This window comes from Rhinolophus hipposideros (genome assembly GCF_964194185.1).
Source record: "Rhinolophus hipposideros genome assembly, chromosome: X".
NCBI lineage: Eukaryota > Metazoa > Chordata > Mammalia > Chiroptera > Rhinolophidae > Rhinolophus > Rhinolophus hipposideros.
In genome coordinates, this window is record NC_138046.1 from 116875541 (window position 1) to 116893248 (window position 17708).

At 40.9% G+C, this 17708-nt stretch overlaps 2 protein-coding genes across 13 annotated transcripts in view; one reads left to right on the forward strand and one right to left on the reverse strand.

The window, feature by feature from the left end:
- CTPS2 (CTP synthase 2) overlaps positions 1–17708 on the forward strand; it is a 101833-nt gene that overhangs the window by 37671 nt on the left and 46454 nt on the right. For all 12 annotated transcript variants that reach the window (XR_013992899.1, XR_013992900.1, XM_081041756.1 and 9 more), the window contains 4 exons: positions 278–366; positions 1286–1380; positions 3493–3555; positions 3662–3705. Coding sequence is in view for 10 of the 12 variants with exons in the window: in XM_081041756.1 (XP_080897882.1) it covers positions 278–366; positions 1286–1380; positions 3493–3555; positions 3662–3705 (291 nt within the window). In the remaining 2 variants the exon portion in view is untranslated. The remainder of the gene's footprint in view (positions 1–277; positions 367–1285; positions 1381–3492; positions 3556–3661; positions 3706–17708) is intronic.
- S100G (S100 calcium binding protein G) lies at positions 13395–16658 on the reverse strand. The gene is made up of 2 exons (XM_081041760.1): positions 16521–16658; positions 13395–13658 (listed from the first exon to the last, which is right to left on the reverse strand). Exons 1-2 carry the CDS (start codon positions 16653–16655, stop codon positions 13554–13556), a joined length of 240 nt encoding a protein of 79 aa, XP_080897886.1. The 5' UTR covers positions 16656–16658; the 3' UTR covers positions 13395–13553.

The window sequence follows — 17708 nt, forward strand, 5'->3', positions numbered from 1 at the left end:
TTGGTGTGGGTCCTGGTTTCCTCCCCAGCATTCTCTTCCCTGCTCACTATAGCCATTATCCCATTATGGTGTTGTTGCCTGTTTATCTGGTTTCTTAATCTTCCTGAAAGATTATAAAAGCCTCAAGACCAGAGATCACGTTTTTCTGTCCCAAGTGTCCAGTATAGGGTTTGCATAACAAGTACTTCCTAAATTGTGTCATAGTGTTAGACAGTTCTAGTATTTCTGAGTATTTGTTTTTCTTAAATGTTCCTTTAATCTGTTGGATGTTTTTTAGTACATAGACTCCATCGACCTGGAGCACAGCACTGAAGCTGAGGACCCTGTCAAATTCCATGAAGCGTGGCAGAAGCTATGCAAAGCTGAGTGAGTCTTGGGGACCATCTATCCCAGTTAGCAGAACGCCATTGTGCTTTTTCTGTCATGATTTGATTGACCCCAGTTACTAATTTTCGTGCATTTGGAAAGGTGGTCTGGAGTACGGTGGTCATTACGGGTGCTTGGGCCGCATTCACACTGCACTTACTTTACAAGGTGCCATGCTAATGTTAGTGGCTTGTGCTATGAAAACGGTTTTGTTTTGGGGACAATGGGGATCCTGTCTCGGAGAGAAAGTATGCTTATTGTACCGAATGGTGCAGCACAAGGATGACAACCCTTCTCTCTTGGTTATGTTTTCTTTTGCATGTCATTTGATTCTTGTTTCTATTCCGTAAGTAATCAACAGAACTCTTGGGTGGCATTGTATTGTGAGGGTAGCATGACCCTGCCCCCCTTTTTTTCTCTTGAACACCTGTCTTTTCAAATGACTATTTGCTTAGAAGGTCTCTAAAGTGTCTTCTAACAAGGAAATTTTCACATGCCCTGCTTTAATTAGCAATTGAAATCTTAACCTGATTTTACCAGTTTAACTCTTTCTGATTATATAGGAGATCTTAACATTTTTATGTTGTTTTTTTTTAAAAAAATACCTTAAGCTATTTTTATTCAGATAATTCTCTCAGTGGCATTTTTAACTGGATTGAGTTTCTCAATCTCTATGCTTATGCCACACAGATCTACTAAAAATATATATCGAGGTCAATTGTGAAAAATTATTGCCTCTTCTTCATACCCTGGGAGGATTTCAAGCAGAAAGTTCAAGATGTCAGATCATGTAATCAATTGTGAATACAGACCTCAAGCATATGCTCTAGCATTGGATTGGGGACCAGGAAGCATGAAAGGTTGAAAACAAGAGTCTTAAAATAATGTGAAATTCACCCTCATCTTTTGTTGATTGCAGTGGTGTTCTTGTGCCAGGAGGCTTTGGAATCAGAGGAACGCTGGGAAAACTCCAGGCGATTTCTTGGGCAAGGGCGAAGAAGATTCCTTTTCTGGGTAAAGCTCATGTTTATTGATCCTAACTGAGTTTATTAGATTTAAAAAAAAAAATTAGTTTCAGGTGTACAAAGCAATATAATAGTTAGACATTTCACCCCTCACAAAGTGATGACCCCCCGCCCCCAAGTTTATTAGAGTTTTGACACCTAGTAGGGGTAACACTTAATAGGGTTTGTTAACATGAAAGTGTGAACACTGATTTGAGTATTCAGGCACCAAATAGTCTCAGGGGTCAGCAAACTATATCTTGCAGGTCATACCTGGCTTGTGTCCTGTTTTTGTAAATAAAGTTTTATTGGTATACAGCCACTCCAATTTGCTTATATATTGTCTATAGCAGCTTTTGTGGTCCAATGGCAGGGTGTGAGACCCTACAGCCTGCAAAGCCTAAAGTCTTTACTATCTGGCCTTTTACAGAAAGAGTTTGTTGACCTAGGAGAACTTACCATTGCTCTGGTTGGGTAGCAAGAGGCCTGGCCAAGTTGTGTCCATACCTGCCCTTACCTTCTCCAGTTCCCACCCAAATCCACCTTTTCATCATTTCAAGCAGAGAAACCATTCAACAGAACTCCACAATGTTCTTTGTAATCAGAAAAAGAATGTTTAAGTTGAAATTTATATGCTCTTTCTATTAGGTTGGTGCAAAAGTAATTGCGGTTTAAAAGGTTTTTAAAAAAATTATAAAAACTGTGATTGCTTTTGCACCAACCTAATAGAAAAGATAATACAGAAAGACCGTCCAACATTATAGGAACAGCTCTGTTGAAATTTGGTAGTGCTGGGTCTTTTAAATGCCTTTGTTCACATTGTAAAGCATGGCTTCTATGCCAGTGAAATCAGATGAAATGGACCCTTGATGGGACAAAGGCAGTCCTGCAGGTGGGATTCAGGCAGGAGAGGGAGGAGGGAGAGGCTGTACTTCACACTGTGCTTGGATCTATTGGTTGGTTTACAGTCCGAGTGGACACGTTTTGGTACCTTTTACTATCAGCAGACTATTCATTTGCCCCATTGCCTTTGTTCTTTGATTAACTTTCTAGATGTTCTCCACTGGGATCCATTTTCAAAAGAGAATCCAGTAGTTACCTTGATACCTCGTTTCGTTTTACTTGTCTAAGCTCATCTGGGCCATTGTTTTCTTTTGAAGTAACCTTGTTTGGTTTCTGTCTAAACGTGGTTAGTGTTCTTCAGATAATTTTCGCTGTGCAGAAAGCTCGCAGCTCTTTAGCTTTCTCTTTAACACGGCGTGTCTTTATGCCTTAGCCATATGGAACTTTCTGAAATCCCCCCAAAGCGCTCAGCTGTTTCATGCTTACTGACTTTCGTTCTGGCATGCCTGGCATATTGACTGCTCTCTCCTTTGAGTTCCTTCTGTACCTTGGATATATCTACAAGAGCATCTGGAATGCTCCTCGGCATTTGTTTAGTGGAGAGAATTGGTGAGCCTCAGTGAATGTGGAGGTGGTGAAGAGTGCATCCCTGTGGCAACAGGCGTGGGGCTACACTGGACTCTTTCCCTCCTTATTGAGCACTCTCTTCAATTCCATTTTGCATCTCCCTGCCCTTCCCTCCACCACGCTCAAGCCCACAGTGTAGGTGCCAGCTCCCCCAGCTTCTGCTGTTTTCCTACAGTGAGGTTATAGGGCTGTTTTGGGCTCCCCTGCCCACCTGTGGGCTCTCCTCAGATTCCAGCCCGCTGGCCAACCTGAGGTTGCTCTCAGGCAAAGCCTGTATTTAAGGCTGGGAAACTGAAAAGGGGGAGTATGAAGTCTCCTTGAGTTGGATGTTGTTACGTATTCTCTGAAGGACTCAGGTACTCTGGGAAAGCCCTGCAGCCTGCACATCTGCCTTAATTTAGACACACATTTGGAGGGAGGCAGATTTGCCTTTTGGACCTTGCCCTGTCCTTTTCTGCCCTTTTCTGACATTGAATTCCTTCTTCAAGATCAGGTCATCTAACCCCCTTCCCTCCCTCTGCTACAGACATTCTGAGTGCACAGGGTACAGCAGTGAATCAAGCAGGCAGAGACAGACAGCAAACAAACGAACAGAAAATAGGAAGCAATACAATATATGTTCATGTGCTTTACATATGTGCTTTTTCAATAGGAGTTTGCCTTGGGATGCAACTAGCAGTGATAGAGTTTGCAAGGAACTGCCTGAACTTGAAAGGTAGGTCTGAGATTTACTACTAACCTTTTATTTAGAAAAATTCTTTATACTTAAATGATTTTTCAGCAATATTGATGAATTATTGAACTCATTTCTTAATCTTCAGATGCTGATTCCACAGAATTTGAGCCAAACGCCCGCTTTCCTGTGGTAAGTGGCTTGTGTATCTTTCTGGATCGGGTCATTGTCATTTCGTTTCTGGCTCTTGCCTAAACTTATAAGGGGCTATTATAATTTTTTTCATTATACTATCTGGATATTTTTAAATTATATATGATTTGATTATTATTTTTCTTACATCCAACTGCTTTGTTTTCCATATTCCATCTTATCAGCCATGTCTTGAAGAAAGACACAATCCTGGACTTATTTCTCTTTGCAGCAGTTTGCAAGCTTAATGTTTAGGAAAGGATTAAATTGACTGTGACAACAATTTATAGCAGCTAATATAAATAAATGGGCTGGCCTATCCCTAGACTCATCCCAGTCTGTCTAGTTTCCACACTGGCAATCATCTGTCTTTCTAAAGCAAAAGTGACAGCTGTTCTTCCACTGCTTCTCATCGTCCACTGATTCTTTTTCTCGTAAAATATTCAATTCAAGGTTCTTGTCTGGAAGTGAAGGCTGTTGTGCTCTGTCACCTGCCGCTTTGCTAATTCAACCCATGGCATCCCTGTCCCTCCCATGCTTGGGGTTTATGTTTGGACAATCTGAAAAAGGTTTTAGATGTATCCTGAGAATTCCCTATACCTGAGATGTCCCACTCCTGCAACCTCCCTTCCCCTGGAGTCGCAATAAAACCAGTGAAGAATTTCGTTAAAAAAATAAACCAAGCCCAACGACTGGCAACTTCCTATTCATCCTTGGAAGCCTTTCCTGACCTTTCTTTTCTAGCTTCTGCTGTGGGGGAGGAAGAAACTTTCCTCTACCCTTCAAGTTCTTCTAGCTGGTCAATAATTAAATCTACATGAGACAGAGTAACAAGAGAAAATAGCCAAATTTAATTACATACGTACGTATGGGAACCCCACATACATGAGAGGTCCAGGGACAGAAACGTAAATGAGCATCCTGACCTAAGGATAAGGTAAGGCACCTTGGAGCTTCTGAGGGGAGGACGGTTATTCTCAGGTCAATATGAAGAGCAGATGTTCAGTAATTAGTCGTTTGCCTGCCCTATAGACAGGTTTTTTAAAAAGGTTATCTTTGATAATCTCTTATTATGAGCAAGGGCCCTAATTCAAATTCTTCTAGGTAGTTAAGCAGGGGAGGCAGAAGTTTCTCTTGAGCCCACAGCATCTTAACTGCCTTTAGCTCAAAACAATCCACATACCAACAGAGGCACATCTTGGGGTGACTTGTTCTGAACTCCTACAGTGCCATGCACCCACCTCTATCAGAGTGCGTACCTCGCCATTGTAATTTTTTTTAAAACAGTTTTATTGAGATATAATTCACATATCATAAAATTTAGCCATTTAAAATGTATAATTCAATGGCTTTTAGCATATTCACAGATCTGTGCAACCATCACCACAATCGATTTTGGACCATTTTCAATACCCTGAAGGAAACCCCATACCCCTTAGCAGACACCCCAAGCCTCCTCGTCTCCCTCCCCTCCCCCAGCCCTAGGCAACCATTAATCTGTTTCCTGTCTCTATGAGTTTGCCTGTTCTGGGCATTCCATATAAATAGAATCATAGAACATGTGGCCTTTTATGACTGGCTTTTTTTCACTTAACATGTTGTCAAGATCTGTGTATATTATAGCATCTATCAGTACTTCGTTTCTTTTTATTGCTGAATAACATTCCATTACATAGACATACCACATTTTAGTAATCCATTCGTCCTCTGATGGACATTTGAATTGTTTCCATTTTTCGGCAATTACGAATAATGCTGCTGTGAACATTTGTGTACAAGTTGTTGTGTGAACATCTGTTTTCATTTCACATGGGTATATATACCTAGGAGTGCACTTGTAGGTCATATGGCAACTGTATGTTTAACCTTTGGAGGAACTGCCAGACTCTTTTCCAAAGTGGCTGCAACATTTTACATTCCCACCAGCAGTGGATGAGGGCTTCACTTTTTCCATATCTTACTCCTTATTGTCTGTCTTTTGCATATAGGCACCCTAGTACACAAAGTTGCATCTCTTTGTGGCTTTGATTTGCATTTCCCTCATGGCTTAGGATGTTGAGCATCTTTTCATGTGTTTACTGACCACTTTTATGTCATCTTTGGAGACATAGCTATTCAGATCCCTTGCCCATTTTTAAATCAGGTTATTTGGCTTTTTATTATTAAATTGTAAGTGTTGATAAAGTAAACTGGCATCTTAAGATGACTAACCATAGAACTGGGAGGTCTATGGGCGGAGCTGGGCTCCCTGTTGCTCTCTAGACCTGACTTCCTGTTAAAACTTTGTGGTTCTAACTTCCACGAGAGGGATTTATTTATACGTATAGGGGGCCATCTTGGGAAGAGGTCACTTTTTGCACATGGGTGGCTGGCCGGAGGTCCCCGGCCAGAGGTGTCCGTCCTCACACTGCTGTGGTGGTTTTCTTTCTTTTTATTTTCCCGAATAAAACCGACAGTGTTCTTTATGTATTCTAGGTACAAGTTCCTCATTAGATATGTAATTTGCACTATTGACATTTTGGGCCGGGTAATTATTATAGGGACTGTCCTGGGCGTTCAGCAGCCTCCTTTGACCTCTACCCACTAGATGTCAGTAATACACTTCTTCCAACCCCCAACTGTGACACTAAAAACATACCTCCAGACATTGCCAAACATCCTCTAGAGGCACAGGCAGAATCATCCCCATTGAGAACCACCGATTTAGAGATGTTCACTTATATTTCTCTCCCCTCCAGCCTATTACCTCCCTTCCTTTATGGTAGCCACTAATTCTTTTTTTTTAATGTGTTATCTTACCATTTTAAAAATATAAGTAAACCTGTATGTCTATTTGTAACCCCCTCCACTTCTTAGATAAGTGGTAGCATACTCTGCACATTTTTTTCTGCTTGCTTTTTTCACTTAACACTATATTCTGGAGATCACTCCATGGGAGGATATACAGATACTCTTCACTCCTTTTGTAACTTACAGTTCAGACCACAATAAACCATAACTTCCCAGGCAGATGGTACTCTTAAGTTTTATGCTCAGAAGACCTAATACTAATGAAGAGTTCCTGATGAGGCTTTAATATAAACACATTTCCTGACAAATGGTTGCAGACAGATCATGGATTTTCTTTTTTAAGATAATACTTTGGGATAGGAAATGATTTTACCAGTAGGTGCCACTGTTACAATAGCTTTGGCAACTTTCTTTGATGATTTTACTGGTTTTGTTTGTGCGTGTGTGTACACTCACCTACCCACACACATACATGGACACATGTTTCCTTTTTAACAAACACATGTTAGCATGCTTGAGACACTGTTTCCTCTTGCTTTTTGTACTGATCACATCAATGCCCAGGTATATTCCACATGCTTGCCCTACTGTCTGCATCATTTTTTATTTAACCGGTCTCATACTGATGAATATTTGGGTTGTGTTCATTATTTTGCTACTTTAAATCATGCTGTAAATTAGTAACCATTTACATATGTCCTTGTACCCATACATACACACTTCCATGGGATGAATTCCTAGAAGGCGAATTGCTAAGTCAGGATGTGTGCATTTTATGTTTTGAAAGCTTCTATACTCACAAGTGAGATGAGAACAATAAAACCTAATTGCTACTGAAAATCTTTATGGCCTGCAATCAGTTTGTTGGAGAAAAATAGCCTTAAGAGCCAGCATTTGTGATGATGGTGAGAAGTCTTATTAAAGAAAAAAACCAAGGTAATAGAATCACCAGGTAGCAAATACCAGGAAGCCTGGGGAATCACTTGAGCAAATAACAATGACTTACAGTGGGTAATGGCCATTCTGGCCCTTGTAGCTAAATAGTAAATAATTTGGAAACCTGGAGCCTCCTTTAGGATGTATTTGCTGCTAAAATCTGTTTCATAGGTATGGGGGAGGAAAAATACTTTTCCCTCTACCCTTCTAGGTTCTTGGTTGAAAACCCCCTGTAATAAAAGACAGGTTAACAGGAAAAAAACACAAACAGAAGTTTAGTAACACGTATCCCTCCTGTCTACATGGGAGAGATCCAGGAAAACAGTAACTCCCCCAAATGACCCAAGCCACCACCTTCAATACCATCTCCAGCTAAAGACAAAAGAAGTTGTTGGGAGTGGGGGGATGAGTTAGTTACCGGAGATCCCCCAGAAAAGAAGAAAACAAGGGTAAGATTGTTATGCAGATTTAAGTTCTGCCTTCTCCTTTGGTAAGTTTCTAGAGATTTAGAGTCACCTCTTACTCCTGGTACAGAGAGGGAGACTCCCTTACAAACGGAGATTTCCCTTATAAATGTCTCTAAAAAAAGGGTAACTCCTACTAGTTTTCAGAGTTTCCCCTGTGTATGCTGTTTCTTAAAAATAATCAGCTCAAGCTAATCCTATGTGAAAGAGACATATTTTAGGGTGTTAAATTTTCATCCCCTTTGTGAGCCATCATGCATAATACCCACCTTGGGCATGCATAATTAATCTCATGGTTGCTCATGAAATCAGCAGAGACACTGGTGTCCAGGACAGGTATCTAAGAGGAAGTGTCTTTTATACACATAAAGAGAGAAATCAATTTTTCTCTAAGAGTGAAGGTAGACTCTGAGAGTACCAGGGGAGAGTGAGTAAAATTTATTTTATTGTGTCAGTTCTCTGCTTAACCCACAAGGTGAAATAGAGAGCTCTGGGACTTGGCAGAAATTTAGGGTTCTACAGTGAGTCTGATTTTTTGGTGTGCTTCAGAGTAGCTTTCCCTGCCTTCTAGATGATGCTTACCAGGAACGCAGCTGTAAGTGACTTGCATTTTGACTCTATATCAATCACATGGCGGCTGCTGTCACCCTTGACCTTGAATTTGGCTTTAGACCTCTCCCGTTCAAGTGGAGAATAGTTCATGGCATCATGGACTTTATATTTAGAATATCTTTGGCTTTTGAGACATATAGGAAAAGGATTTCAATCCAATGTTTAGGTATATGAATGTACTTAATTTTTAGCATTTCTTTTTTGTTGATTGAAAACAGTAACTTTAAAAATCTGAATTTCCATAAGATATATAGCATCCTAAAAACAGAACCCATGTCCCACCTTCAGACACATCAACACACACATGCACACTTGGATGGTGGTATTCTTAAGGAAAAATGAGAAATCTGAAGGATTTCAAGCAGATGCCAGTGGAAATTTGAGATTGAGGTATTTGATAATATTTCACTTTTAGTTATTGATCATAGATGTGACTTCTTTTACAATTTTTTGATCCAGGGATTTCCAAAGTCAAAAATAATTTTACCTCCGACACAGTGGGTTTGTGAAATAGCCACAAAAAATTAAAAGTCAATTCAGGTGAAGCGTAATTTGTGTTATTCATTAAGCATAATTAATGCATAACATTTTCCTACCTTTAGTTGAAGCTCTGTTTGAGATATTTTCTTCTTCCATGTTATTTTTCAATAACTTCACATGGAAAGCAAATTAAGAGACATTTAAAAAACAAAACAAAACACCAGACCACCACTTAGAGTGACCTTTTAGGCAACTTTTATTACTTTGATGACTGCTTTGCATTTAGAACATTGTAGTAAATATCTCCCAACTAACAAAATGACCTTATAGAAGTCATTTGGAGCTTAGTTTGGGCTAAAGAACTTTTTTCCCCATAAAAGCAGCTGACAAAGACAGCTATACTTGTGTAAAATGGCCTTTTATGGACCAGTCTGGGAGCCTAGTAGTCATTTAATCCTGTCTCTGTGGGGACGATAGGTTCAGAGTTGATATAAGGCCATAGTAACTACTTTCTGCATGGGGAAAAAAAAAAAATCTCCCAGGCATGATGGCCACTGCCTAATGGCTAGGGCATCTTTTCCACCCGACCCTCCCCCTGAACCGAGACTACTTTTTGAAAAGAGACAGCCTGGCTAGGAGTAAGCCCTATTAGTGAATCACAAGGGTAGTCCATAATTTTAACAATAAATGAATGACTAAATGAGTCCTTCAAAGCTAATGTATTTTAAAGCTTTTATACCTTGAGCTCAATGGGAAATGCCTTAGGAATAGGTATTTCAACCACTTGAAAGGTTTTTTTGCGCTAGAAATAACTGGATACTAGCGGAAAGAGATTATTAAAAAGAAAAAAGTCACCGTGCATTTGGAGCTCGTCCATTTAAGTGCAGTCCTAAATACAGTGTATTACAAATGAGCTGCTGCCACCACCCTGTTGGTAGTTTAGTTGGAGATACAAAACAGACTGGTGAGACATACAACCAAATATATGGGCAGTATGTGAGTACGCCCTCATTAATGCTATCAGCACTGTCAGCTAGAACTTTCTGCCGTGGTAGAATGTTCTGTATATGTGCCATCTAATAACCATATGGGGCTATGGAGCACTTGAAATGTAGCTAGTGTGGCAGAGGTGCTGAATTTTACCATGTTTCCCTGCAAATAAAACCTAACCGGAAAATAAGCCCTAGCATGATTTTTCAGGAGGACATCCCTTGAACCTAAGTCCTGATGCGTCTTTTGGAGCAAAAATTAATATAAGACCCAGTCTTATTTTCAGGGAAACACGGTAGATTTCATTTAATTTTAATTAATTTAAATGTCAATAGCCACCTGATCTGGTGGTCAGGGGATTACACAGCACAGGTGGACCTTAGATACTTAAGAATTCAGTTGGGAAAAATACTGTGGGTTAGAGTAAGAAGGGAAGATTGTCAAAGGCTTGGAGACTTAATAGAAAGGAGGGGAAGCATGTACTAGGCCGGAATGTCCAATATTTGGTCATAAAATAGTAGCTTGGCTGAAGCATATCACTCGTGTAGGGAAGTGAAGGGAAAGAAAGGAGATTGGTGTGGATTTATGGAGGTCCTTGAGTGTCAGTGTCAAAATTAATCCTGAAGACAATAGGGAACCAAGAAGATGACACCTGTTAACTGTGACATATTATGCTAATACCATACTCGTTACTGAAGGCTTTCCAATAGAATGGGCACTTTAGGGAGCTTCAACTAACACGGGAGATAGAGGGCTGAGGGGGAAGACAAGACTCCGGGCAGGGCGCAGCGCTGAGTATTACAGCAGCCCTGGTCTGCAATCTAAGGAGCCAGGTTGGAACGGGAATTAAAGTAGAAAGACCTGACTGGCAGAGCGGCTTTAAGGAACGAATCAACAAGATTTAGTGACTGGACAGTTAAGAATTATTCCTTCAGCAAATAGCTGTTGGGCCTCTCCTATGTGCCGGGCCTGGATCTAGATTTGGGGGCACATCAGGGGGGAAAACCAGATAAAACCCTTGCCCTGGTGGAGCCTATAGTCTAGTGAGGATTGCAGTTTTGTGACTGACAAAATGCTGGTACTATTGATTCAAGAGGAAATTCAACTGAATCCTGTTGGGTTTGGGAGATGAGATCAATGTTGGAAATCTAGCCATGGAGAACAAAATAGACATGTATACACAAACAAACACACACACACACACAGACATCACACACCCACACCACACACAGTGCTCCATATGTTTTCACCCTTCCTCAGGGTTAAACCTCAAACCATAATTTGTCTAAGCAATGCAGAGAAGGTATTCCTCCCATGCATTTCCTGTGTGTCACCATTGTTCCTTGGAGGCCTTCTGCCTCGCTACTGCCTCCACCCTACCCCCCACCACAGACTCTTTGTTGGTGCCTCATCTTCCTAAAGCACATTCATGTCACTCTGTGACTCCTACACCTTCCTGTTCCCTTTCAGACGTTTGTTTAGCACAGGAACTAAGGACTTGAATGATCTGAAGCCAGTGTGCCCTTTTCATTCCTCGTAGCTGGCTTTCCACTCAAAATAGAGTGTGTATGCTCCCTGAACTGCCTTGCACTTGGACATGATGTGTGTACTTGGGGTGTTTTCTCTCCTTTTGAATGCCAATTGCTGCCCCCTCCATGTAGGCTCCCCTCAAGCCTCTTGCTACAAATCACAGTTGAAATACTACTGCCATTAAGCCTTTTCCTGGCCTGCCTGATCCCAGACTTCCTGACTTAGGATCTCAGAGACCTGGAAATGGGTATCTCTTAAGGTATCTTGTATAATGCCTTGCCCATAGTAGGTGCTTTGTATATGTTGGAGTTGTAAGCGATCATGTGTATTTACTCTGCAAGTGGCTGATTGCGATTAGGACATAGGCTAAAATGGGAAGCTAGCATGATGTAGATAATAGAACTCAACACAGCACACGCAACAAAAAATGAAACCCCAAGCTGTAGATTAATATTGGTTATTAATAAAGATGTGAAAAACTTAAATAAAATATTAGAGTGTCTAAAAGCACTAAAGATTAATCGATCATGACTGGATAGTGTGTCTCAGGAATTAAATTGATTAATGCATCATATTGATCAAACAGAGAACGCTTATATCACCACACATGCTCAGCAGGCAATCTACAGTAGCTAAACCCTGGTGCTCACAATCTCATAACAAACTAGCAAGAGAAGGGTAATTTTTAAACATGAAAGAATATCTTTTATAAACCAATATCCAACAGTAAACTCAGTGGGGAAATGGTAGGAGATTCCTATTAAAACCAGAAACGAATGAAAGATGAGTACTCTTGTGACTAATAAAGTTGTTAAAATGAGACCGACTAATGCTGTCTGGGGATTGAAGCTGGCGTTCTCCTGCCTGTTTGTAGAAATATGAATCAATACAACCTTTTGGAAAATCAATTAGGTGATCTGTTTCACAAACCGTAAAAATATTCATACCCTCTGACTCAGACATTTGCTTCCCAGAAATTCTCCTAAGGAAATCTGATATGTTGACAGAGATATGAACAGGTACTCATTATGACATTGTTTAAAAGAATCAGAAATGGCAATAATCTAAATGCCCCACAATGGGGAAATAGTTAAGACTATTATAGGGTATCCCTACAGTGGAATATAATTAGTCATTAGAAATGTTTAGGGCTTTTGATGCCATGAGAACGTGCTTGTGTTGAATTAGAATGATCCAGGTTGTATTTAAACATTCCCTCGCTGTATGTGAAAATCTCCTTTGTTTCTTGGTGGAGGGTTAGAAGTCAGTTTTCTTGTTGTTGTTTTTCCCCCGTTAAACTTCCCTCCCACACTCCCTCCCCACAGCTGGGCTCCACAAGGGGAACTTGAGGGCAAGCTGTTTCTCAGACCTCCAGAGTCCCGGCAGCACAGGGTACCAGAGCTGGGAGGGCCCTACGTCTTCCCGTCCCTTGTATTTTCCTCATCACATACCAGAACTAAGGCCACCCCCTTAGTGATGGAACAGAACTGACTCTTGGTGCTGTATTCCTTCTACTCCCTGAGAGGGTCATTGATTCAGAAAGCACCCCGAGTCCTGGAAGATGACTTTAAAGACAAGTGTCTATTTTTGGAAGTAAGTTTCTCGCCAGCTATTGACTAGAGTTGAAATTGGAAATGATGCGAGCACTAAGTAGTCGGGGAGGGAGAGAAGGAGAGGGTTATTCTGGTGGAAGAGTGAAAGGAGTTGATTTGGCATGCCACGATTCTTTCCAAGTCTCTGGCACCATCTTTGTAGTCTTTGTCAAAATCATGGAACTATTCTGGATCTTCTTTCTTTTTTTTTTTTGACTCTATAAAACTAGATGCATCACACTAAGGTTCCTTTCAAGTCTGTTAAACTATTGGGGTCAGTAATAGACAAGGTGAAGCATGTCTAAGAAATTCTTTATTAGCCATAATTGGATATCACTGCCAGATCATTATAACTGGAAAGAATTAAACAGAGACATTGGGAACTCTGTGTAGAATAGGGCCACATGTCAGGTGCTCTTCTCTGGGTCATCAGAATAATACTTGGTTTTTTCTTTCACTGGGCTATCTTGTTCAGTACCACCTGGAATTCTTCAAAACTAACTTCTCCGTCTCCATTCTTGTCCAGTTCTTTAAAGAGGTCCTCTAGGGTGCTTGGACCCTGGTGTTAGACAGAAAGGATGAGATGGGGAGAGGAGAGAAAATGAATCAGTTGTCTGCTGCTACACATTTTCCAAACTTAGAAGCTCTGTGTCTGTGTTCCAAGAAGGTAGCTGAGTTTTCAATTACATGCTACTGATAGTTAGAGGTGGAAAAACCAACGTTAGCTGTAGTGCTGCTCCATGTCACAGGATGGACTACCCTTTTTATTTTCTATATCACCCATTATTTTAATATTGATAATTTATATTTTAATATATATATAATTGGTTTTCTATGTAATCTTATGTATTTTCCTTTATGCGTCTAAAATCATTCTATTGAGGAGTTTGAGGGCTTAACTGGACTGCCGAGGTGCCTATGGCCCACTAACAGTTGAGGACCGCTGCCCCAAGGCTTCTTGGGGGCTGGTTTTGTGTCTGACACCAGGGCTGGGCTGGCACACAACCGAGGCAGCACGCATAGCTTGCTACTGGCCGGTACTGTGCCAAGGGCTTCCCTGTAGCTTGTGCAATCCTCCCAACCACTCTGTGGGGGAGATCCACCTCACAGATAAGGAAACTGAGGGTCTGAGACAGCAGCTAACTTACTCCAGGGCCCACAGCTGGTAAGTAGGGGGCTTGGGGTTCAAACATGGACTCTGAAGCCCAACCGCTTAACTAGCCACCACCTCATTTTCCCCAAACCCTTGGTGGCAGCCTACCTCTGTGCTATGTGAGATGACTTTGGATCACTGGTTCTCACAATTTGGTACACATCCGAATCACTGGATGGGCCTGCTAACCTTAGTAAATACAGATTGATGGGCCCACTCCCAGAGTTGCTGATTCACCTGGCCTGGGGTGGGGCCTGAGAATCTGTATTCTGTTCCCAGGCGGTATGGATGTTCCTGGTCCAGGCCCAGCCATGCTCAGAGCCACTGCTTGAGATGTTACATGAGATCATGTGCAGCCTGTAGAATCTAAGCAGCCTTAATACTAAGTCTTATCTCCATTACAAAAATTCAAATCTTAAAGCCATTACAGCTCTGACTTTCAGGTAAGAGTCTATCCGTGGCAAAACAGTACTTAGGAAACCTCTTGAAATAACAGCTTGTTTTATACATCAGCTTCAAGAAAATGTTTTTAATTGTAAAACTCACATAACATAACATTTACCGTCTTAACTATTTCTAAGTGTACAGTTCAGTAGTGTTAACTATGTTCGCGCTGTTGGACAGCAGACCTATATATCAAGATATGTTTTAACCCTTAAGATTCCTACAAAGACACTTGGCACTTTGCTATGATCACAAGACCAAACTGTAAGTTAGTTATTCAGCACTTAACTTGGTAATAAGTTAGTTATTACTAAACACTGTTTTCCTGAAAGCATTTACTCGATTCTAAACCATACAAGGTGATGATGTAAACAGAGTGTAGCATGGAAAAACTTAGTGATCCTTTTGGAAATATAATCAGGCACATGACTTGGTAAGTAGATTTTTCAGAACTTACCATTAGTCTTCCGACCGCTATCCAAATTTTAAGCCATATGTACTTTTTATGGGAAATACATACAATGTAGAAAAATTTAGAAAACTTCACCAGTCTTGCCATTTAAAACAACTTGTTTGATTGCCCAGGCTCTCGTGTCAGATTATTATTTTTCTTTCTTTTATCATTATATTCCTTCCTTTTATTATTATTCCTTCCTATTATTATTTTTCTTTCTTTTGGAAAAAAATAAGAGGTTTTTTAGAATTTAATCTTTTCCCCAGAAAACTTTGTTTTAATTTTTAATTCTATTTTTCTGCTAGTGCCTTTTATCGTGTTTTAAAGTTATTTTATATTTCAACTGTAAGAAAAATGAGAAGATATTGGATTATAAGGTCATTGAATTCAGCTGTTTTTCTTTTTAGTTCTAGAAACAGAAACCTCCTCAACAACTAAAACCAGAAAACTTCTTATATGTCATAGTGGCAGAAGGGACATTTCTGGTTGAAATCTGGGAAGCAAATGCTTTCTTTTGAAGTTACAGCTAAAAAGTGACCAAGTTGGACGTAACAATTGCTGTCCTTCCAGTTTGAAAATAGTTTTTAGTTGCAAAGCAAAGAAAGTATATCAGAACACAGAGAATGCTCCTTTCTCTCTTCCTTACTGCCTCTAAATGCATTTTGATTCTGACAACTCTGTGATGGTTCTTTATGGCTAAAGAAATTGTATCATTTCCTGAAAGTGGCTGAGAAATGCATGTTTGCCTCCTTAACACAAATTTATCGCTAAACACAAATTAACAGAACTTTAAATGCATTTGAAATATAAATGGATTTTCCCCGAGGGTAATTTGTCAGACAGAAGCTGGGTTTTTTTTTAACAGACTGCCAAGTCAGTGTTGGTCTTTTTGAGAGATTCTGCCTATGACAGTGAAGCATGTCCAGTGCCAACTAATATTATTTTACTGGCCTCTTTGTTTTCCTAAAGCTTGGCACAGATGTGCTGAATCCAGGCTGGAGACCTTAGTGTGTTTGCGTGGTGACCTGTGTGGGTCTTCCAGGGCTAGCTGGGTAAAAGTGCCATCGCTGCTTCCACTTCCTATGGCTGGCCTTGGAGAGTTGTGTGCTAAGGCTGTGGGGGATAGAAGGCTTGGCCCCTGCTTTCTAGGAGCTTGCCATCTAAAATGTGGCCTGCCCAACCGGGGGAGGAAAGCACATGTCTAAGTGCTCTCCCTTCCGCAATGCCTGCACCTTGGCTGCTGTGCGCTTTGCTCCAGACAGAGCTCTGAGCCGTATCACAGACCTCAGCCTCTCCCCGTGTCCTTCCCTCTCCCCTCCCTTCCCAGCCTCAGAGGCCCACTTCAGCCAGCTCTGCAGTTGTGCACTCACTTTCAGTAAACTGGGGAATTCAGTCTGAATGAGGAGTGTCAGCTCATTCTTTGACAGCTGATTTGGATCACCTTCTCTGGCTGCGTATTTTTCAAAAATGCTCTTCAGTTCTTTAGAAGACATCTTGGCACTCATCTTGGTGTCCTGTAAATTGGGAAAGAAATTAACTTACCAAAAAGCTGCAGTGGAGTTTTGTAACGATGATTACCAGCAGGAGATGAGTGTCATGGTGCTATTTCCTTGGCATAGGTGGGGGACAGTAAAGAAAAGACTGGGGAAGGAGGAGAAGAGAGGGAGAGGGAACTGTGGGAGCTATATCAGTGACTGCCAATGTGTTTAAAAAAGTAAGCATCTTAGATAGTATGTTAAATGTCTGTTCTCAGAGTATATCTGTTCGGAGATAGTCCCTGGAGCCGAACACTTAGTAACTATGACATTCTTTACTTTTTATGTACCTGGTCTGAACTCTGTAGGCTGTGGTCTTGAAGAACCTGACCACAGCTTCTAGCCTCTAAATTACTGGTAATATCTTTAGTTGGTACAAACCCACTTTCTCTCCAGGCTATTCTCTTTCACACCATTCTGAAAGGTAGCAGAAGGACCTCCAGGTAGTACTAGAAGGACACTTACCTGTTCCCTGAACAGCGAGGCAGCTGAAAGAATCAAATAGGAGTGTGGAGAGCTGAGCAGAATCATGCGACTTTTATAGTCTGTACAGATAGACACACCACCCTGATGATGAAATTTTCCTTTCGTTTGCCATTTAAAGGTAATTATTAATGGTTTTTGAAATCCAATCTTAAGACTGCATAAACCTCATAATTAAGGGTGTTGTAAAACTGGCCAACCAGCACAGACTTGTTGAAGCACCTGACTGGTAGAATGGATACCTTGATCACTGAAGTTCCCCAGGTAGGGATAATCTTCTCTAACAGGACTTTAGCCGCTAAGAGGCAGTGGCCTGTCTACAAGGGAAAGCTTCAGCCCAGTGAGAAAACATACAGACCATGACTAAAACATATGTGTATCCATGAAACGGGGGAAGCTGTATGAAATCTATTTGCCAGACTGTGAATATTCCATTAGGCCATTTAAAATGTCCAGCGGCAGTACGAACAGGCTTTCCTGGGTTGTACTTTGGACAGGTAGTACAAGTAAGGCAGGTACTTTCACGGCCTTAATATAATA